This window comes from Chionomys nivalis, chromosome 5, assembly GCF_950005125.1.
Source record: "Chionomys nivalis chromosome 5, mChiNiv1.1, whole genome shotgun sequence".
In the NCBI taxonomy this organism is placed as follows: Eukaryota; Metazoa; Chordata; class Mammalia; order Rodentia; family Cricetidae; genus Chionomys; species Chionomys nivalis.
This window is the reverse complement of record NC_080090.1, coordinates 57,230,434-57,254,557: the sequence shown is the minus strand read 5'-3', so window position 1 is coordinate 57,254,557 and position 24,124 is coordinate 57,230,434. Positions and strand designations below refer to the sequence as shown.

The window sequence follows — 24,124 nt, the reverse complement described above, 5'->3', positions numbered from 1 at the left end:
ATCATGTGTTCTTTTTCCATTTCAGTTTATTGGTGTCTTTAGTCTGTTTAACATTGATGTAATACTCATAAAGTAGGTTTTGTTATTTTGTATTTGCTATGAATGATGAAACTTTTAACATATATATTTGTAAATTATGAAAAATGTTATGCTTCTTAACTCTTTTTACTCTTCTGTTTTCTTCTGCTATTGTTTCCTTCTATACTAGATGTTTTCTAGTCTATCATTTTAAGCTAATTTTCTATTATTATGTTTACCTGAGTTATTATCTTAGTGATTCCCCAACATTACAATTGACAGTTTCAAACAATCTTGTTCAAATTACAACTAATTTAATTTTAACAGTATACAGAAATTTGTTCCAGTATACACTTTTGCTCTTTTCCCTCCTCACTCCTTTGTACTGTAATAATACTGATTTATTTCTTGCATATGTATATGTGTGGTATATACATATCTGTATGCATGTTTACAAGTGTATGAGTATACTTGTTTATAGAAGTATACATTCTCATATGTGTGTGTAGAGGCCCAGGGCTGATATCAAGAGTCTTACTCAATCATTGGCTGCCTTATTGTCTCTTAGTTGAACCCAGAGCATGAGGATATGGCTGGTCTAGCCAGTTAGTTTGCTCCAGTGATCCACCTTCAGAGCTCTGGAGTTACAGGCAGGTGGCTGAGGGCCCCTGTAAAGTGTCAGTTCAGGCAATGATCCACGGAGATGGGAAAATGAAAACTCAGTTCAGATTGCCTTCATCAACCTGGATCAAACCTGGGAAGTCTAATGCCAGGAGGTTCATATTTAAAACACAGTACAGTTTGGGTAAAAGTTTCCAGGCAACAGTTATTCCCATTCCAGGTGCACAATAAAGCTTAAGGTATGGCTACATAGAAACTCCTCTACAAAGTACGTGTGGCCATAAGAATGGTTTCTGTAACTACAAGGTCTAGAATTTAGTGTGGTCTCTGTCCAAGATGTACATGTGACATCTCCCCCAAGAATGGGTTCCAATAACTGAGAGCTAAAGATCTAGGGAGGGAAGAGTCTGTTATAAACATTCGGCCTCTAGAGCACAATGTGGGTGAGGTCTGCCTCTCAAATAGCAGAAAGGTCACCTGGTCATTAACAGTATTCACTCCCGGCCTTCCGGGTGAAAAACAGGTAATTTCTCCTTTGAGGAGAGGCCCTGCATGTTTAGCATCACTGGTTTTACGATGCTCTGTGGGCACGAGAAGCTTTGTACCCCCAACAGATGACAGAAATTCTCTTGCACTTTCATGTGTCATTCCTATCTGCATGTCTCCATGATTTCTGAGGTAAACCTGTTTACCATCTTATTGATGACCCTATATAAGCACAGCGTTGCTTTTTTCTTCATGCTTTGGTTCTCTTAGCCTTTTTTGCAAACCTGACCATGACTGTGACATGTTTAAGTGTTGATATCATTCACTGTGCTATATTTGGTGTGTTTACCTTTTTGGTCTTCAGCAAACAGGAAATTTTTAGCTATTTTCTCATTAAATGTTCAGTTTGAACCTGTATATGCTTCTGGGACCTGCATCATGGATGTTTATGTGCTTTGTTCTCCTCCAGATGTCTTTGAGGGCCTGTTCATTTTGACTTCCTCTTTTTTTCTTCAGACTGACCAATCTAAAATGCTTATCTTAACTTTTCCTATGTCACGCCTGTTGCTTAGATTCCCAGTAAATTTTAACTTTAGCTTTTGAACTTTTCAAGTACATATTTCTTATTTTTGCCTTTTTTTTTATAATTTGTGGTCTCATTGATAAAATGTCATCCCTGTTCACTCATGTAATTACCTTTAAATCTATAGAAATGGTTTACTTTAATCTTTAAATGTTATTTATTTCTGTATATGTGTCTGTGCATTTGAATGTGTGTAGCTGTGTACGTGTGTATTTGGAGACCAGAAGAGGGCATTGGGTGTATGCCTCTATCATTTTCTACCTATTCTTTGAGGCAAAGTCTCTAACTAAATCTGGGACACATGTTTTCACAACTGGGCTAGATTCCAGCAAACCTCAGGGGTGCTCCTGTTTTCACCTCCTTGGAGCTGTATTAAAGGTGTGAGAGAATCATGGTGACTTGCTTGGGAAATCTGAACTGTGGTCCTCATGATTGTACAACAAGTACTCTTAACTGCCAGCCTATCTCTCCAGTCCCTCCTTTTTTCTGAATGTAATAATAGCTGATTTAAACTCTTTGTCTTATAATAAGTTCAGTATCTGCTTTTTCATGGACAATCTATTGATAACTTTATTACCTGAGCATGGGTCACATGATTCTATTTCTTTCTCTGGTGAGTTGGTTTTGTTGAAACAATATATGGTAACTCTGGAAATCAGTCCTGCTACCCCATGGCTTTTTATTAATGCCATTTGTTTGTTTGCCAAGTTTTGTGGATTAATTCTACAAACTTGGTATCCTTTTAGAGGCAGTGCAATTTCTACTCAGTTTATTGGACAATGATTGGGCTACAATTTCCTTAATTGCTTGAATATCTCCCACCCTTACTGAAGACCTCTATGTATGTTAGGGTGTGTCCTAAGTGTTGAGGCACTTCACATTTAAGACTCTGCTTTTCTTCTTAGACAGTTTCAAAATTCAGCCAGAACTGATAGATTAGGGTCTTTCTGGGTCTTTCTGTGATAGGCATACAACTGTGTACCTGTCTGTATGTGGCTTTCTAGATTTAACAAAAGTACATCTGACTCCTGAAAATACCTGATTTTAGCTTTTGTTTAAAAAATGTCAATAACCTTTTGTTAATCCTGCTAACAAACTGTTAAGCCTGTCTTGGGCATTGTGATGCTGCCACAGTGCTTTTCTCTAACAGCATAAGGCTGTTTAAGGCACAGCAAGCTCCAAGTCAAACAAATGACAACTGAATGTTCCCTGCACCCCATGAACCCAGCTTTTCACAAGCTTCTTCTGGTATGGGGCATGAGGGAAGCTTCAAACTCTGCTCTCCTCAGCTCCTGCTAGTCCACCACAGTGGGACAAGGCAAAAAAGGATTAAGATAGTTCAGTTGTCACAGGGCTCTCTGTTCTTATCAACGTTTAACTGTTTTTTCTTCAGTAAATACTTTGTGAATTACCTAAAGGTAATTCTCCATTTTTAAATAAAAGTGAAATAGTGTTTCACTATATAGCTCAGGCTACCCTCAAATTCACGTCTTCATGCCTCAAGTCTCCCAACAGGCTAGTAGTATATGCAATATATAGCTTATATAGCAATATGGCAAATAGCAGTTTTGAAAAGTTTTTTTTTTTACCAGTTTGCTTATTCTTATATGGAAGATTGAATTGTTTGAGGTTTTTAGTCTGCTGCCCTACAAGTTACTTGCCCCAGAATTCATTTTTGATAAAATAATGGTATAGCGGTATAAACTAAGGGTACTTTATGTTATGTAATCCTCCATTCCCATGTAGTTAGTGATCAGAACATGACCTAACTCAGTTATCCAAATTCCTTTTGTTATTGTTCCTGTGTGCCTGCTATTTCTTCATGGAACAGATGCTGTTTCTTCCAGAGACTTACTCCTCACCATACACTTCCCACATGGCAATGGGTATGCTATATCTTCTTTCTGTTCCATTGGTCTGGTTGATGAGTATTGGTGGAATTTTCTGTCCTGCCAGCCACCTCCCAAACAACCATACAGAGACTTATTATTAATTATAAATGCTTGGTCAATAGTTTAGCCTTGTTACTAACTAGCTCTTACAACTTAAATTAATTCATATTTCTTATTTGTGATCTGCCACATGGCTCGGTACCTTTTTTCAACATGGCTTGTTCATCTTGTGATGACTTGCCCTTCTTTATCCCAGTGCTCTCTCCCTGTCTGCAAGTCCTGCCTTTTTCCTGCCTAGCAATTGCCATTTAGCTCTCCATTAAACCAATGAGAACAACACATCTTCACAGTGTACAAAAAGATTGTTCCACAACAGATAAGGGCCGGACCAATATAATACTGTTGGTTATTGTTCTGTAGTTTTATTTGTGGTGCATGAGATTGAACCCAAGACCTTTCACCTGTTAAGGGTAGGCTGTCACTAGAGCTGGTTCCCCAGGCTGTGTTTATTTATCAAGTCTCTTCAGTTTGGGTGGACTTAATTTTTCTTCTTTTTTTTTTTTTTTGAGGGGGTAGGAGTTGGGAGTGGGAGGTGGATTTTTGTTTAGAGACAGGATCTCATCTATGTAGCACAGTTTGTCTTGAATGCACATGTGGCTAAGGCTAGCCTTTAACTCTTGATCTTCTGGCTTCACTTTCTAGTATGTAGTTTAATTTACTTGTAAGATAAATGAACCAATTTGACTTTCTTTTTTCTTCAGAATTCACTTTGCTGGTCTTGTACTGAAATTATGTTCAAATTCATGCCCTTTTACAATAGTCTGCTGTGGCACACTTGAGAAATACTCTTTCCTCTGGCTTGTGTTAATTAAAAGCTTTTAGGATTTGGTAGATAGAAAAAGTGAAGCCAGATTTCCTACTAAGTAGGACTTTTGAACCATTGAGTATGTACTGCCTGTCTGCTTATGTGATTTTTTTCAATAACTTCGAGCAAAGCTTGCATTAGTCCAATGACTTATGGTGATTGTGAAAATCTATTGGCAGATTTTTAAATTTGCTAAAAAATTCATTACTAAATTGATTAATGCTAATATAGCCAATTCTTGTTTTATAATCTGAATAACCAGGACTATATATATATATATATATATATATACATATACATATATATATTAGATATTATATTAAATATAATAAACAATAGATCCTGAATTTTCATTAATGAAAGTGGAATTATAATTTCTATGTTTTAACATGTGGAAGGACGCTTTTAAAAAAATCCCACACTATCTCAGAATTGAGAAATAGATGGTTATTTATTTAGGGGTAAACTCACAAATCAGAATTCTCTGCTTGAAAGGAGAACGTTAACTGAATCCAGCAACCAGAAAGAGAGCAGACACATGCTCTGCATCCGCTTATATAATGTAATAAGGCCATGCCCCAGTGGGCGGGTAACAACTGGCTGCAAGACTTTTTACAGCATTAACAGTTATTTTAACCTTTTTTTTAAATTGGGCGGCAATACTGGGAGATAGCTCAGTGAAAAAAAGTGGTTTCCATGCAGGTGTGAGAACCTGTGTGTTCTCAGCCCCACATGAATTGTTTGTGGGAATGGCATTCCACTTATAATCCTAATGCTGAGTTGGCTAGCCAGAATAGACATCTGCAAAGCTCTGGAGTCAGCTGAGAGACTATGCCTCAAGGAAAGGTGGCAAACAATTGAGGAAGACTCCTGCTGTCAACCTCTAGCCTTTAAATATATGTGTGTTCACACATGTGTAAACACACAGGTACCACAGATACATACTTATGCAAAAATAGTCTTAAAATAACTCATTTAAAACTGACCTCATATTTCCTTAATATCTCCAAGTATTAATTAATTATTTATTATAGCAGAAATACTTATGTACTTCCAAGAAGTTATTATCTGAAACTTCTATTTTGTTATTTATGTCTGTTGGTATGTAATATATGTAAATGTTACTTTTCTTCACATAAGTTTTATTTTTATTTTTTTACCTTAATGAAGCTAAGATGGCTAAACTGCTCATTTATATTCTAGGTATATTCTAATCTTTGTCCTAATAGAGTAAATCAGATGTTAAAAAAGAAAACAAAAACCAGGCAGTGGTGGTTCACGCCTTTAATCCCAGCACTTGTGAGGCAGAGGCAGAGGCAGGTGGATCTCTGTGAGTTTGAGGTCAGCCTGGTCTACAAATTAAGTTCCAGGACAGCCAGGACTACATAGAGAAACCCTGTCTCAATAAAGGAAAGGAAAGGGAAGAAAGGAAGGGAGAGAAAGAGAGAGAGAGAGAGAGAGAGAGAGAGAGAGAGAGAGAGAGAGAGAGAGAGAGAGAGAGAGAGAAACAAAGGTAGCAGTAGTAGGATTCTAAGCAGACAGTCGGGAAGCAGACAGTCAGGAAGCAGACAGTCGGGAAGCAGGCAGTCGGGAAGCAGGCAGTCGGGAAGCAGGCAGTCGGGAAGCAGGCAGTCGGGAAGCAGGCAGTCGGGAAGCAGGCAGTCGGGAAGCAGGCAGTGGGGAAGCAGGCAGTGGGGAAGCAGGCAGTGGGGAAGCAGGCAGTCGGGAAGCAGGCAGTCGGGAAGCAGACAGGCAGTCGGGAAGCAGACAGTCGGGAAGCAGACAGTCGGGAAGCAGACAGTCGGGAAGCAGACAGTCGGGAAGCAGGCGGTCGGGAAGCAGGCAGTGGGGAAGCAGGCAGTCGGGAAACAGACAGGCAGTCGGGAAGCAGACAGGCAGTCGGGAAGCAGACAGGCAGTCGGGAAGCAGGCAGTCAGGAAGCAGTCAGGAAGCAGACAGGAAGCAGACAACCTTTGATGATCTGCTGTCACGTTTATCTACGTCACATTCAGTTTCTTTACTGCACACACTGTATGTCAGGAGTTTTGAATGAAAGTTTTATTACACTTCTAAATTAGCTTTCTGTATTGGAAAGAAACATCCTACTTCTTTGTCCCAGTTCCATCTTGGCTTTGTTACTTATTCATAAGTAGACATTTAAAACCAACCTCCCTTTATATCAAAGCCGAGGTAAATGATCATATCCGTATGTCTCCTTTTCTGTAGAAACTGCCCTTGGTGCGCTAGCAAGAGTCCTGAGAGAAGACTGGAAACAAAGTGTTGAGTTAGCAACAAATATCATTTATATCTTCTTTTGTTTCTCTAGGTAAGTATAAAAATTCTAAAAGGACTAATTGATCTCTGTTGCTGCCTGCCTGTACCAGTGGTTCTCTCAGTCTTCGTGTATTTGTCCATGCTCTGCTTCTTACTGCTGGCTTTTTACTCTATTATTCTTTCATTATGTCTACAACTCCCTATACCTGCACACATGCACACACATGTTCATATACACCAATTCGGCATAATAGTTTGGAATGTGTTTACAATTCTGGAGGAAAATTATCTCAGTATGAATGTAATGCCTACCGTTTACTCACTGTGTACTCTTGGTTGTTTTGCCTAATCACCCTGGGCCTTGGTTCCTGTGTAAAGTTTTCATGTAATAGCCACATTCTTTTCTGGTAGTTTTTAGGATTAAATGATTAAGAAACTTAGGTTAAAAGCCTGGTACATAGTAAGTACTCTTGTACTTAGATATACTTATGAACATGCAAATAAAAGCATATTTATAATACACATACTTCTGTATCTCTTTTTTTTTTTACCAATTTAGTACATACTTAGGGGATACAGATTGATAGTTTGATTACATGTGACAATGTATAAATGATTAAATCAGGGTGGTTAGTATTTCCAACTCTGTGAACACTTATCATTTCTTTGTGTTGTGCATGTTTGAACTCCTCTCTTACAGTTCTTTCTAAAATATACTATAAATTGTTGTGAACTGTAGTCACCCTACTGTGCTGTACAATCAGAACCTATTCCTCCTGTGATTATGTGTTGTTTTGGTGATCCAACTCCCCTTTATTCTCCCTAATTTTAACCCTTCCTAATCTCTAGAAGTCTCTAGTCTACTCTCTTTATATGAAGTCAACTCTTTCCTTCCAGATATCAGAACAAGGACATATGACAGTTACTTTGTTTGACTTATTTTAACATAATGTCCTCCAGTTCCATTGTGTCTAATAAATTATGAAATTTTATTCTTTTAATAGTTGAATATATTCTATTTACATGTATATATTCTTAATAGAGGTATTATTGAGATTTTATGAAAATTTTCTAGCCAATTGGATTTTAATAATAAAGCAACATTGGCAAAGATATTTTCTTGAATAAATACTTAAATAAGTTAATTATTTAGCAATATATATATGCATATATATATGACCTGATTGCTAATATGTTATTAGTTTATTCTCTCATCAATTTTATACAACAAATAAAACCTTATTATAACATTAGTTTGTTAGACAATATTCAAAAACATTATGAGACTGTCTTAGTACTTATTATTGTGATTAAGAATGAAAACTTGCTTAATAATTATATTTAAAATGAGGATAGCATGTTAATACATATTTAAGATAATCTCATAATTTCAAAATTATTGTAGTATATTCATTCATTGAAATGTGTGTCATACTTATGTTTTGTATAGTTTATGGCAGTTTGAGCCCAAACCAAATCTCCTATTTGAACTAGATGTATTCTTTTTAAATCTCTCCTTTGAAGCTTTTCTCATTTTCATGGACTCATCACACATTATAAAATTGGAGCCCTGTGTATGAATATCATTGATCATGAGTTAAAAAGACATGAGCTTTGGCAAGAAGAACTTTCTAAGAAGAAGAAAGCTGATATCCTTTAGGTGCCATTTTGACCTGCTGCCTATGCTTAGATGCTTTTGACAGATGTGGCGGGGCGGGGGTGGGGCGGGGGTGTTCTTTCCGTTTTTAGTTCCTGTCATATTATCTGAAAATTATGTAAAAATGTGCCAGAAGAAAAGATAGAGATTGGAATTATCAGAATAGTTACAGGCTGACAGACGCTTTGTCTGTTCACATTTGACTCATTATAAGGTAGAAGAGTGAAGTCAGCAGTAGTGCTAGACAAGTGGATGAGAGTCTCTGAATGACAGCACTATGGTGTGTGTCTGGTGAAGCATGGCTTCCCACTGCTGCAGTAGACTTCCAAGTAACTTTGATGGGATGGATTAAATTTCTCAGTAAACCTTATTTTTTCAGGAAACTGAAGTTCTACTTTTCTATGAAGTTCAGTTTTTCTGGTTAAGTGAAAAATTATTAGTGCAGATTTGAGAGATCTATAGAACGATAGAACCTATGAAAAGAACCTTGGAAATTCTGGTTTAATGTATTTTATGGTCTAGGAATTATTTTTTAGGTTTCTTAACAAATGCTTTCACACACTTTTCATTAACAGTGTCATTGCCCATTGGCTTAAGGCATTTTGGGGTTGGAATTCCATTTACTTTAGTGTCCCTTTGCTTTTTGAGCTATAGTCTACATTCTGATAATTTCTATCTCTTGATTTGTCTTTCATACTGAGTATAGTATAAGGATGCTGTTTTTAAAATTACTGTAATCTCATTTGAAAATACTTACTATAGTGTCTTTACAATTTAATTCTAACTCAAAGGTCCTTAACTGTTCATATGTGTCTTAGCATGAAGTTTCACGTATCAGTGAAGTGCAGGCATGGCATTGTTTGAATACAATATTTATTTGTATTTATTGGAAATGAAAGCCTCATTCCTATAAGAAAAAAAATGAGGCAGAGAGGCAGATAGATTTAATCATAACAGGCTGAGTCTGCTTTATTGGAATAGTAAGGGGCCCCGGCTTTTGCACAGGATGAAAGCTGAGTGCTTTTAGAGGGTCTGGGGAACAGGTACACATATACATACATACATAGCTACTAGGAAGTTACAGTTATTTTTTGTGGTTTGAATGGGACCAGAGTGGGTTGTTTTCCATACCTGGGCATATTGTTTGTGTAGGTAGAGCTGAAGTCAGGCTGGGGCTAAGCCATTCTTTATGGCTAGGGGCTATTGCCCAATACCCTGACTTAACTCCCCATGACCTAAGGCTATTACCCAGTCCTGTCTGGCCAGAGTGTGGTGCATTTATTAAATCTCCATGTGAAACTCATGGGCCTTATTCTTTTGAACAATCTCTCTCCCTCTCTCCCTCTTCCCCTCTCCCTCTCTCCTCCCTCCCCACTCTTTATTTTTTGGTGTTTTGAGATTGGATATCTTTGTATAAGCGTGGCCATCCTGGGACTCTCTCTAGACCAGGCTGGCCTCAAACTCACAGAGATCTCTCTGCCTCTGCGTCGACTCCTGGGATTAAAGGCATGTGCCACCATTGCCCGGCTTCTTTCTCTTCAAGTCTCTAACCTGAGCAAGTTTCTAAAAAGCATCAGATTTAATCTACATATTTTAGGTGTCTGCCTAAATAGAGTCTTTTATTCTTAGCAACTGCATCAGTTTCTCTAAAGTAAGTCATATTTTAATGGACTCACTTATAGTCTGCTGGAACTTATATACTTGACAACTTTCATAAGATATTTGCTTGTATTACTGAGAATCCAAGTATTTGGTGAAGTTCAAACAATTCATCCTTGTAGGACTTCAGGGAAATTATGGGTCCTTCGGCTAATATGTCTTATTATGCATAGTTCTGCAGTTAGGATTCTAGTTGAATTGTTGGATGGGAAATAAAGTTGTAGTCAGGCTTGATAGCTCGCGAGTTTTTAATACCAGCTTCCAAAGGCAGAGGTAGGTGGATCTCTATTTGTTTGAAGCCCTCTTAGTCTACAGCTTAGTAAGTTCCAGGTCTGTTAGAGTTACACAAGGAAACCCTGTCTTAATAAATAATAATTTGCAGATGAAACATAATAGCACTGTTCTCAGTAGGTTTTCTTCACTTCATGCTTGTGATCCTTAACTTGTGTTTTACTTGACGAAGACCTTGAAAATCAAACGTTGAGAAAGGATTATGATAAAACCTTTAAAAAGTACCAGGGACTTGTGGTAAAACAAGAACAGCTATTGAGAGGTATGAGCTCCTGAACACTTCCTGAGATCTGACACTAGAAAACTGGTACAAAATTTTAAAATATTTTTCACTTAATGAAGAATTAAAGCCTGTTTCTAAGGGTTTGTTGAGTAATGAGAGACTTTAATATTATATAGTTTTGCTGTCAATTAAGATGCAAAGTCTTAAGGTTTAGTTAGAATGATATGGACCCTTTAAGTGAGTATTCAAATCCTGTCTTAGAGTGAACTGTGGATTTTGGTTTATTTCATTGCTTATTTGATGAACTTTGTACATGGAAATGTTAGCACATGAATAAATTTTTATTCCCTGATAGTTCTTAACTTTTTTAACTATACTGAATTTTTCAAGTTTTACTGTTGTTTTATTTGATTTGGCAGTACTAGGAACCAAACCAAAGTCTGCACTGTTAAGCAGGCACCTTACTAATGAACCATGTCTCCTCAGGCCTGTTTTAAAGATTTGAAGTTGAGTGGTTAAGTTCAGACTGTTGTAGTAAAAGCCACCTTGTCAATGTCAAATGTTTAAAGAGACTAGAACATAGTAACTTTACCTGGGTTAGCATGTCAGTCATGATAACATTAGATTTCTAAAAATAATTGTTAGAATTTTAAAACACTAAGCTGATTTTTTTTAACATGTAAAATAGTGAACTCTATTCCTAACCAAAATACTTTCTTTAAGCATATGTTTTATGTTTTGTTTAAACAGTTTTATTGAAAGATAATTAATAGGCAGTAAACTGTATACGATTAACATACACAATTTAGTAAATTTCAATGTATGCAAATAGTTACAGGACTGAGACCATATTCAAAGTAGACATGTCCATCATTCCCATAGCTTCCTTATATGTTTATGTTTTTCCTTCATTTTTTCTTTCCCTTTGTTCTCTAGTAATTTTAGAGATATAAATGGGATTACACAGCTTCTTGCTTGGTCAGAATAAGGACATGTCCATGTTGCTGGATTTAGAGATATAAATGGAATCACACAGCGTCTTGTTTGGACAGAATAAAGACATGTCCATGTTGTTGGATTTATCAGGAATTTTTCCTTTTAGTTACTCATTATAATTCTCTGTATTTTCTTGTTTATGGTCATTTGGAATATTGCCAGTTTTGGCAATTGCTATGCTCCTTTTAATATCCTTATACAGGCAGATATCATCCTGTCCTCCATCTATATCCATCCCTAGAGATGGCATAGTAAGCAAAGCTTAGCGTCATAGAAGACTGGTATCACAAAGAAATGGGCCCCTGCAGTCCTCCTACCCAGTGCTCCAACCATTCGTGTAGAAAAGTCTCAAATTACTTTATTGAAAAAGACTGGTATAAGCTGGGTAGTGGTGGCACACTGCTTTAATCCTAGAACTTGGGAGCCAGCAGCAAGGACAGGCAGATGTCTTGAGTTGAAGCCAACCTGGTCTACAGAGCAAATTCCAGGATGACCAGGGCTACACCTGTGTTCAAAAGCAAACAAACACAGGGGGAAAAAAGAGGAAAGGAAAGAAGGAAGAAAAAAAGACTGACATGATTCAATCTTATTAATTTTAGTTAACTTATAATGTATTATAGTTTTGATTTTAATTTACCTGCCCACTAGTTAGGTCAAGAGTCTCTTCATATATTGATCTCTATATCTTTTGTTGAAATATCTTTTCATGTCTTTTGTTCAGTCCTTAGTGGGATTGTTCTCTATGCATATATGTATATGTATTATATGTATGTGTGTGTGATTATATGATCTGTTTTATACAAGCCTTTATAAAATACATGATTTACAAAGACTTTCAGTCTATGGTTATATCTTTTTACTCACTAAATTATGTATTTTGAAGATCGGAATTTCTAATTTTTGTGAGTTATAATTTGCTTAGTCTTTTTATGGATCATGTTTTTTGACATTGCATCTAAAACATTGTACCTAACTGGAGTGTACAATGATTTTCAGCTATGTTTTGTTCTAGAAGTTCTATCGCTACAGGGTTTGCAATTAAGTCAGTGATGCATTTTGAATACATTTGAATGAGTCAGCTCTTTGTTTTGCTTATGAATGTGTTGCTATCCGTGCACCTGTTTGTTTCTAAGACTACTTGCACTTAGATGTGCATGTCTGCTTGGCACCCTGTCCTCTTCTGTCCGTCACTTTTGTGTAGTTTTATTGCTGGTAGCACAGTGCTCTGATTATAGAAAAGTTTTTACATAACTTTGTTTTAAGTATAAAGCAGAAAAAAAGACATATTCATTGTGGTCACATGGGGAAGAGGAGCAAAGAGCTAGGGAGACCAGTCAAGTGTTTTTTTTTTTTGTTTTTGTTTTTGTTTTTTTTTGTGTGTGTGTGTGTTCTGAAGTGAAATAAATGTTTAAATAGAGGGTCAAAAATTTGCACATCTAAGCATTCCTGGTCAAGGTGTGGTCCATCCCACTATTGACCTATCCTTGTCTGGACTTTAGTCTTACCTGGTACAGTGACCTGAGAAGTCGTTAGAACTGTGTAGAAGTCGTCTCTTTATCAGGAACAAGGTCCTCCTCTGGCTATGACCTTTTCCTTTTTTCAGCATAGATTCCTGAGCAAATTCCCATTTCTTTGGGGTTCATTGTTCAGCAGTCTGCTTCTATCTCTTTAGAACGTCATCATTCCTGCCAGACTTCTGACATTTCCCCACTTCATGTTTTAGCTCCTTAATCTTGAGGGGAACATAAACATGTCTGAAACAAATATGCAGATGCAACTAGGGACTGAGGTTAGAGTGGTTTTCATTAGTGCCAGGTAACCATGTGTAAGAGTCATTTTTTATAACCTCAGACTTTCAGTTATTTTTGGAAGGTTGGCACAAGCAATTCCATCTTGTTGGTTTGAGAAAGGGTCTTATCATAAAGCCTAGGCTGGCCTCAAAATTATGACCCTCTTGTTTGAGTTTTCCTGAGGTGGGTTCCATGCTCACTGGGACTATTTCAGTTCTGACGGTCTCCCTAACACTACTCTCTCAGTACTTTCTGAAGACATTGTTGATTAACCATCTGATGTTTTGTTCTCCATTGTTCCACAGTGCTAGGGAAAGACTGATCCTGGTTGGTCTGATTTGGACCCACACTGGGGAAAGATGTCAAGGAGTTAGTGCCAATAAGCCCTTTAGGCCCAGTTTAAGCAATGAAATATAGAAGATATGGCTCTTAAGACAGGTTTATCTGAAGTTCATTCTGCTTTTCCTGTAGGAAATGTCATAGCGTTTCAGAAATGTTTAGGCTCCCTTGTCAGATGCTGTAGACCTGGAGAATGTTAACAGTTTACTTCTAAGACTTTATAGATACACAACTATAAGATAATACACACTGGTTAGCTAGAAGGCTTTACAAAGAACACAGCAATAAAAGATAAAACTATTTTGAAAAATAAGAATTTGGATACATGCTAACAAATATCTAATGGCTCTCAGTCTTTAAAAGGCTCATATTGTTTTTATGTAGGAGTAGTCTCACATTCTCATGCAGATGTTGTGGCTTCTTGAGTCTTTTTGTCCTCAGAGTTAGCTCAGACTTTTTATCCTGGTCCATGGTCAGAGGGAAGCAGGGCATATTCTGGCCTGCTGTGCTGTTAGTTCAGGTGGCTGAGGCGATCTCTCCTTGAGCTACATATGGCTGCTACAGGTGCATTGTGCTGAGCCACAGCTCTTGCCTACTTTGCATGGGTGAACTTTACATGCTTTTTAACTTAGTTAATTTTATATAATACGTTAATTTATATGCACAACTGTACATGTTTCTAGTCAGATGTGTATGTTGGTGGAGGCCACTTGTGTGTTTCTAGCCACTCAGACTCAAAATAACCACACAGAAACTATATTATTTAAATCACTGCTTGGCCAATCACTTAAGCATATTGGTAGCTAGCTCTTATATCTTTGGTTAACCAATTTCTATTATTTTATATTTTACCATGAGGCTCATAGCCTACTGGCAAAGTTCCGACTGGTGGCTCCATGGCTTCTCATGACTCCACCTTCTTTCTCCCAGCATTTAGTTTAGTTTTTCTACCTAACTCTATTCTGCCCTGTCTATAGGCCCAAAGTAGTTTCTTTTTTAACCAATAGAATCACAGCATACAGAGGGGAATCCCATATCATGTGTAGGGCATCAAATGTTCTAAAATCAGTTTAAAATAGTTGCCTTCAACACAGTCATTTAAAGACTGCAGCAAAAGATGATCATTTCTTTAACATATTTGGGGTTTAATTTGCTCTATTTTGTTGTTTTTCTATGGAAACCGAGGTCACTTGTTTGGTTCTAGAACACAAATGTTCCTTCTGTCAGCAACCCACATATTTTCAACTGTTTTGTTTTCATTTGTAATTTTATTTAGTTAAAGTTAATTTCCATTTTATTTTTGTTTGTTTTTAACCCATAGATTATTTACACAGCAGTATTTTGTCCATAAAAGTAGGGCTTTTCTAGAAATCTTAGTATCGTTAATATTTAATTTCACTATCATCAGAAAATATGTTTTCTATGCTTTCACTCCTCTGAGACTTACTGAGTCTTATTTTATGGTCTGGAATATAGTCTTTCTCAGTGAAGATCATATGTACACTTCAATATGCAGCCTGCTACATTCTATGGAGTTTAGTTTTCAGTTGTCTGTATTCAAGTGTACATCATTAACTTGTCTCATATTAAGTTTTCTGTCAAGTGATATCTCATTTATTTAGTGAATAAAGCTATTTTTTTCTGACTGCATGTGATGGCAGGTACTTGTAATCCTACCCCTTAGGAAGATACTGCAGGAAAATTACAGATTTAAGGTCAACCTGGGCTCCTTAGCAAGGCTCTGCCTCAGAACACAAATACAAGCAAACAGAAAACATTTTTCTCTCCTTTCAACTGTAAAATCTGTTACATTATAAATCTTATATTTAATTTTAACATTTTATAATATAGAAATGAGTTTAAACATTGATATGTATAGTGATCATTTCCATTGATTTTATTAATTTGTGGACATATATTCCTTTCTGCTCTTAATTTTTGTCTAAGGGATTTCCTTTAATATTCTTTATAAATCAAGGTTCACTGGTAAAAATGTTTATTTTTGTTTAATCTTTTGACATTTGGAGATATCTTTTTCTTTCTTTTAAAATATTTTAATGGGGTTTGGAATTCTAGGGAAAACATTTCCTTGTACTCTGTTGATGTTGGAAAATTTACCCTATTAGGGCTAGAGAGTTGGCTTAATGGAACACTGGCTGCCTTTCTAGAGAACACAGTTTGATTTCCAATGCTTTTCTTTGTGAACTCTTGGCTTCCATCAGACCCTTCAGTCCATTAGCTTTGCTTAGAGATTGGTTGGGTTTTGCCTGACTCCTTTCTGGTGTGGTGATGTAGAAACTCCCCAGACAGCTTTCTTGGCAGTCACATGGCTATTTCCTTTGTTTCCTACCTCTCAGATTACTCTATACTTCATTATTTGATGTCTATTATTGTGAAAAAATGAGTTTGTGTATTCTAATCTTTTGTTGTTTGTTTCTGTGACAATTTAAGGCCAATGCCTACTGTAATGAAGTAGTTCAAAGTGGCTTTCTTAAAACCGTGGAAATTATTCTCTCACAGTTCTGAAGGCTAGAAGGCCAAAATCAACGTGATCTCAGGACCATGTTTCTTCTGCTGGTTCTAGAGAAGAATTGCTTATTACCTCTCTGTCATTTTAGCATTTCTCAACTGTCTGATATTTCTTGGCTTATTGCTAATCACTCCAGTGCCTGCTTTCATCTTCAACTAGGGCTTCATCTACTAGATTAAGAGTATCTCTTAGTTCATTATTGCATCATTTTATGTACTACAGTTGCAAAGTTGATATTTCCAGATAAAACCCAATGCTAAGGTCCTATTAAATTTTAGGTAGGCACTGTTCAGCTTACTATGTCTACTTTACAGAAGGTTTCTGTATGCTTTCACCACAGCTTTAAAGTCTTGCATCATCTTACATGGAAGCTTGGCATAATGCAGCAGCATAGATGACTGAGCTTGAGACTCCGCTGAGCTTGTGTTTTCATTTAGTTCTGCTGCCTCCTACCTGTGTAGACAGGGAAAGTTGCTTAAGTTATATATTTCCCATCTTTAAGATGTTTATGTTATTTTGCTTATGAATATTTTAGAATTAAAATGAGTTGTTTATTTTTGTTAAGTAGTAGAATAACTGTCATACAGGCACATATCATTTGCCTTTCTGTCGTAAATATTTGCTAAATAGATATTTATCAGCTTACATTAATATATTTAAGCACATGTATATATTTCCATCTTCTTTGCACAAAGGTTTCAAGGTGGATGATAAGAACGTATTAAAAGAGGACTGGGGAAGGTGTTGCACACCAGTGACTCTAGCATTGGGGAAACTTAGATGGGAATATCACAAGTTCAGAGCCAGCATGGGCTAATGGTGAACTCCTATCTAAACAGACAGAATCATAGATAAAATGTTAGAATAATGAGTAACATTCAGACTTTAAAGAGAAGGCAAAAGGATTATATTCGTCAATAATATACATAATTTTGACAGAAAAAGATCTTTTAAGTATTACTATGAAACTTCCTATCAAGGCAATGAAAACTACTACCTGCCAGTGGATCATACAATTCTCATTTTCAGAAAGGACTGTGTAGTTTCTATTGGGAACTGACGTCATTATTACAGGCCTCTAAAGGAAATTGTATCTAGAACTAGTAGAACTTGCCCTTAGCACCATCTGACATAACAGTTGTACTTCTTGACTCTTGTAGTGACTAACAGAAGATGTGATTAAATGTGAGAAATAGATATTTTCATATCCTCAAATGTGTCAAATGTATCACTAGGGATGGCAAGAAGCTGTTGGAGATTAAAATTTTGTTTAATGATAACTTGTTTTTGTACGTATAAAGTTATTCCCCTTGTTTATTATTTGCCTATTTATAAATCTTCGTCATTTATTTACTATTAAACCCGAAGCTTCTGGAGAGTGCAAACCATTAGATTCGTTCTTATGGTCTTGGCTTCATAAGAATGTAGTGCACACAGAACATGTGACATGGAAGCAGAAATGAGGCTCCTGGGCACAAGGTGGTTTGGGTATGCTGCAGAGTGAGGAGGATTAGCAAAAACAAAGGAAATTTGAAAATGCATAATGAAGTTTAATATATTGTGTGTTAACTAAAACCTTAATAAAATAGATTAATTAAAGGAATATCCTGTGTTTTATAATATCCATATCTCATTTGATAAAGTTTGAATGTTTTAATTATGTTAAAAATTTTAAAATAATATAGAACCTTTTTAGAACTGTGTCCATGACCTTGGTAAGTAGAACTGATTTTTTAAATTATTGATTCACTATGCCAGCCATTCAACTCTCATGTATTTCTTTCTCAGTTGCTCTCTATTTACTTTTGAATCTTGCTGAGGACACACGTACAGAACTGAAGATGAGGAACAAGAATATAGTTCACATGTTGGTGAAGGCTCTTGATCGGGACAATTTTGAGCTGCTCATTCTAGTTGTGTCATTCTTAAAGAAACTCAGTATTTTTATGGAGAATAAAAATGACATGGTAACGTACAAAGCTATTTCAAATGGTCTATATTAGCTGTTTTTAAGTTAACATACTCTGATAAACTGTAAACATTTTTAATCCCTACTAAGGTAATTTATAATAAGTGTAACAGCTTCATTAGGAAATATAGCAAATATCATCACTCTTCTAGATAATTGCATCTTTCTAGATAAAAGTATTGTCTAATATGACATATAATAGACACACATGATATCTTAAAAATAATAGCTTAAACTTTAGGTTCATTTGGTGTTTAACTATTTTACATCTTGCATTTCTGATTTTAGTGTATGCAGTTTAGCCCAAATGCTTATATTTAAATATGATCAACCTTGAAGTGGTCAACCTACCAGAAATATCTCAACATTAGTTTTCATTTACATGTAAATCCAGTAATATAGAATCAGAAGATAGAAAGCAGTACATCGCATCATACATCAGTTTTATTGGGGAAGAAAATAATGAGGTTCAACAAAGTTAATTTCTCATCCAGAGTTATTACAAGTGTTTGATCTTATTCATATTTTGACTTTAGATACACATGTTCCAGTTTTATATGGGAGAAATGCCCTTATATGTGACAGCATCTTATGAAATTAGTATTTTAGAACTAAGCTAGACATTATGTGCCTCAATACATGTAGTCACTCTAGCTTCCTGATTTTACCCTGAGATAGCAAAAGATCACATTGTATATATACTACTTGTTTATCACATTGTATATATACTACTTGTTTATCACATTGTATATATACTACTTGTTTATCACATTGTATATATACTACTTGCTTATCACATTGTATATATACTACTTGTTTATCACATTGTATATATACTACTTGTTTATCACATTGTATATATACTACTTGTTTATCACATTGTATATATACTACTTGTTTTATTTGTCCACTCTTTTCAGACGTAGGAATTCTTGAAAACCAAATGAAACCTTGTTTGTTCTTGTAGAATTCTGGAATGTTAGTAGGTCGTGCTCAATTTGCAGTTTTCAAGGATCAAATGCAATTTGTTATCAGGTTGAAGACAGATAAATGAGGGAAGGGAATGGGTGATATAGGAGTGCATGTTTCCTCCTTAAAAATTTGATTTATAGGTTGAAATGAGAATATAAGCTAATACATACTTAGGAAATAGTTATTAATTCATATAAAACAGGCTGTGTAACCTTTTATATCTTATTTTGCAATCTAATGTAAATGTGTTTTATTTTTTTACTATAGGTGGAGATGGATATTGTTGAAAAACTGGTGAAAATGATACCCTGTGAGCATGAAGATCTCCTGAATATCACCCTCCGGCTTTTATTAAACCTCTCATTTGACACAGGCCTGAGGAACAAGATGGTACAAGTTGGGCTTCTCCCAAAGCTCACCGCACTCCTAGGTATGCTTTACATTGATGATGATAGTTCTTGAAATTTCCAGCATTAATGAAAAGTTGAACTTTGTGTAGAAAAGACTTCTGAGAAAAATCATCCCTTATAAGTTCTTCAACTACATATTGAATAGTTAAAAAATAAGCAGATTAATAAAATATAGCCTATCCCAGGATTTCCTAGTTGTAGAATGAACTGGAATAGGACACTTAAACCGTTGGATTTTACTTCTCCTTTGTGAAATACCCCTCATAGACGCATGTGCCGGAACACTTGGTGCCCTCGTGCTGGTTGGGAAGTCCTTGTAGATCCTTTAAGATGTGAGGCTTGCTGGAGGAAGTGGTCACTGGGGGCAGGTCTTGAAGATTTATAGTTCAGCCCCACTTCCCACTCACTCTCTGCTGCCTGTCAGTGCATGACCAGCTCTTCTGATCTCACTTCCCTGCCATTTTAAAGAAATATCTGTTTAGATTTGTTGCACACTTTTAACACTGAAATTTTAGAGTTTCTTCTATTTTCTGGATTTTAACGCCTTATGAATTGGAAAAAAAAAAAAAAACATTTTTTTTTCATTCCATAGATTGTCTCTAAGCTTTTGGGATCTTTTCCAAAAGTAATGTCTCAAAACATTTCTCATGTAGTTTTGTCCAATATTATTATAGTTAGACATCTTATATTTAAGTCTTTAATACATTTTAAGTTGATTTTTATGTATAATGATTTAAAATGTCTAGTTTCTTCTGTATGTATGTGATGTTCTTCTAGGCCATCTCTTGGTCCTTATCTGATACCTGTGCTCAGTACCTTTTGTTGGAAATCAATTTCATGTAGATTTGGGTTTGCTCCTAGGTTCGCTCTTCTGTTTCACTTTTCTGTCTTATTTTTGTTCCAACACCTATATTATCAAATTATTGTATCTTCTAGTAGATTTTGAAAGCAAGTAATGTCTATTACCTTTTATTTTCCTCAAAATTGCTTTGATTGGTCAGCATTTTGTGGTTTCATATGAACTTTAGTATTGTTTTTATTAGTTCTATGGGAATGTCATTGGTATTTGATAACTATTGTACAGAATCTATAAATTGCTTTGGACAACATGGGTTTTTAATAGCTGTTTTTCCATTTCATGAACACATAATGCATTTCGTGAGTGTGTGTGAATGTGTATGTGTCCTTCAATGTTCAGTGCCAATCATCATCAGTATTTTGTAGACATTTTGGAACTCTTTGATTTTGGTTAAACTTCATTACCAGGCACTTTTTTTACCTTTTTAAAATTCTAGTAAGATTGCATCCACCATGTCTATTTTGTAACTCACTATTTGTTACGGAGGAGTCCCACTAACTTGTATATGTTCATTTTGCATATGGAAATTTTGTTGAGTTTTTAAAATTAACTTAAATAAGGTAGAATTTGGGAAGTTTTCTACAAATGAGATCATATAATTTGCAAGTGATCGCAATTTAGAAGGAAATCTAGCTGTTGTCTGTTCAGTATATTACTATGGGTTTGTTGTGTGTCGCTTCATTATATTTAGGTACAATACCCTGACACATAATTTGCTCAGAGTTTTCTTTCATTAAGGGGTATTTTATTCTGTTAAATGCTTTGCTTTGCTTTGTTTTTCGTCTAATTAGATAGTTAGAGTTTTCATTCTATTTATGTGTTATATCATGTTTATTGATTTGGGTGCATTAAACCATCCTTGCATTTCTGACATGAATATCACTTAATGATAGTGAGCATTTTTTATATGCTAGTGAATTAATATTTTGGTAGGAAGTATTTTTTCATCTGTGTTCATTAGATTATTACCCAGGTATTTGTTGTTGTTTATTTGTTTAAATTTCTATTTATTCTTTGTATCTTTCACATCATGTATCTCAATTCCATTCATTTCCCTGTCCCTTCCTATCTGCCTTCTGCCTTTGCAGTCTCCCAAAAATAAAATTTAAGAGAGAAAAATAGGAAAGAAGAAAAATGAGGAAAAAAATCAATCTCGTCCTAGAATCTGTAGTGTGACACAGTGAGTCACGTAGTAAACCCTTTTGTCTATATATCTTTATTTGCATGTGTTCTTTGCAAAGATCATTGGTCTGATTCGAGGCCTCTGGTTTCTGCTACACTATCAGTGCTGGGCCCTCACTGGGACTCCTATTGAATATTCTCTTGTTGCCCTATGTCATGAAGATTTTGCAGTTTTGGGTCTGCTGGACTGACTGCTTCACATGCTCCTGCAGATCATTGATGAGGTAGATACTGAACTCAGACCTGTTTCTGAACCCGGGTAATTACAGGGTTGGCCAGCCCTCCAGCTCTCCCTTGTTGCTCTGTGTTTTACTTGGAGAATTTAATTTGTTTAAATTTAATGTCATTCTTCGTGTCCGGATTTCCTATAACCATTATATAACTTGTTTGGGTTTTTTTGTTTTGTTTTTGTTTCCTTTGTAATTCCTGTCTTATTTTCAAATAAAACAGTATGCTTGCATTCTAACTCTTCCTGCATTTTGAATTTTTGATATTGTATTTTACCTCTTTTTAATATTTCCTCTCTCTTAAACCCAAACTATGAGTTTGACTTGTAACCTTTGAGCTTTCTGTATTTAGCTATTTGAATTTGTTTCTGAGTTTAGAGGTTTTCTGTTATTGTCTTTGAATAAACTTTCTACCGCTGTGGCTTCTCAAGTATAATTCAGTCTGGTAACCTAACAGTTCATCTTTTGCAATGTCTTCCGTTCATCTTAGCCCTTCGTTCGCCCCTGTGACTGTATTTTCCCATAGCCTGTCTCTGAACTTTGATCTGTTCCAGTGTTGATGCCTTCTGTCACATTTTTCCTATCATTTAGCATGATTCCAGCTCAAGGATTTGCTTGGATTTTGTTACTTTATTCCCTCTTCTCATTTGTCTGATAAGTTCTTACTGATTTCTTTCTGTGTGTTTTACTTGAATTTGAGTTGTCAGAGAATAGCAGTTTTAAGTTTTCTGAGTTCTTAAACATCAGTTGCTCAATTTCTGGCACCTTATTATGCTATGCTCATGTGGAGAGAAAATAGGTCTCTGAAATTTACTCGTGTTTGTTGAAATAGCCTGAATGCCTATTCTTTTAACGTTTAGATAAAATCCATTCTCTGTCATCTGTTCAGACCTCTAAATCAGGATGCCTAGTTTCTCTGCACTTGTGTTCACTGTTGCTGTGTCACCACTAGGTGGTACCCTAAGTACAAGTTTACAGTGTGTCAGTACTTGGTGTGCCTTCATTGTTTCTGCTGTAGAAAACAAACTCAAAGCCAAGTGTAAACCTAATGTATTGTTTAAGATGGAGTGCATGAGTGCCCTAAAAGGATAATTTACCACTTCAAACCTTTATTGAGGCTAAGGCAGACACAAATGTTCATCTTTATTCATTTCCTGCATTCAAGCTCAGCGGGATTTTTCTTAGTTAACATGGAAGGACCAATCCTAAATGCAGAAAGAGTGGTATCTCCTTGCTTCTCCTTCTCCTCCCAAGTAGACCTTGATTCTTTCTGTTGTGATGCCTGGGTTTAGAGATGGTGTGAAGCTGGCAGTCTTCTCATCACCTACACCATAATGCTGGATTACACCAAGACCCAGAGCCTCTTGGGAGCGCAAACAAGCTCCAACCTGAGACTTCTGTAACCAGCTGCAGGGGATGATGGCCGGAATGCAGTTCTGTCTCATTGGAGTGTTGGGTCTCAATATGCCAATAGGCAGGCCTGGAGGCTCTGTCTGTAGACATTAGCCTGGAGTCAAGGACTGTTGGGTCCACTGATGCTGGATTTCACTCACTTAGAACTGACCTGCTCTTCATTTATCCTCTGTAAAACCAAGGACAATGAAAGCAGTCTGCTGACTGACAAGCAAACGTAGTCCAGAGGGTCTGTTTAAGGCCACTGGCCAGGGGCACTAGCCATGGACCTCTGTTCAGTGCTATTTCACATGGTGCTCACATGGGAGAGGGTCTTGCTCTAAGGCCTAGAGTGGAAGATGTTTCCTTTCCTCCAAAAGTGGAAGATGTTTCCTTGGATACAGCATTGCTTGTATTTGGGGAAACTGAGACACAAGCAACTTTCCTTTTTTTCTTTCTTCAGTGTATCTGCTTGATTATTAATCCAAAACTGAGTGCTGTGATCTCTCACCTGGTGTCCTTCACTTAGGGAGGTCATGTATGAGTGGTGTGGGTGGGAATACTGCCGCTGGACTCTTTACCCACGATGTGCTCTACATTCTTGTTATGGTTCATTCCAGACAGCACTCTACCTAATGATGTATTTGCCTCCCATGAGTCCCACCCTGAAACATCTGCACCCTGAAGGTCAGGTTTCAGTGTCTGGTATGTGAGGGATATAGTCTTTCAGTTTGTAACAAGTCTCTTAAAGTCAATTATGACTATATTTTCTGAAACATTTTCTTTCACGTACTATTAAAGCAGTAATGTTGTAATTGAAAGTGTGAACTGAAAGACCGTGATCAGGAGCTGTTAGCAGAGTTTTAGGGCAAGAGCCCTGGCTCTCAAG

At 36.3% G+C, this 24,124-nt stretch overlaps 1 protein-coding gene across 2 annotated transcripts in view; it reads left to right on the top strand.

Moving 5' to 3' along the window:
- Kifap3 (kinesin associated protein 3) overlaps positions 1-24,124 on the top strand; it is a 137,168-nt gene that overhangs the window by 17,242 nt on the left and 95,802 nt on the right. For both annotated transcript variants that reach the window (XM_057770387.1, XM_057770388.1), the window contains exons 6-10: positions 6,692-6,791; positions 8,264-8,388; positions 10,510-10,608; positions 18,013-18,191; positions 19,433-19,595. In XM_057770387.1, coding sequence (XP_057626370.1) covers positions 6,692-6,791; positions 8,264-8,388; positions 10,510-10,608; positions 18,013-18,191; positions 19,433-19,595 — 666 coding nt within the window. The remainder of the gene's footprint in view (positions 1-6,691; positions 6,792-8,263; positions 8,389-10,509; positions 10,609-18,012; positions 18,192-19,432; positions 19,596-24,124) is intronic.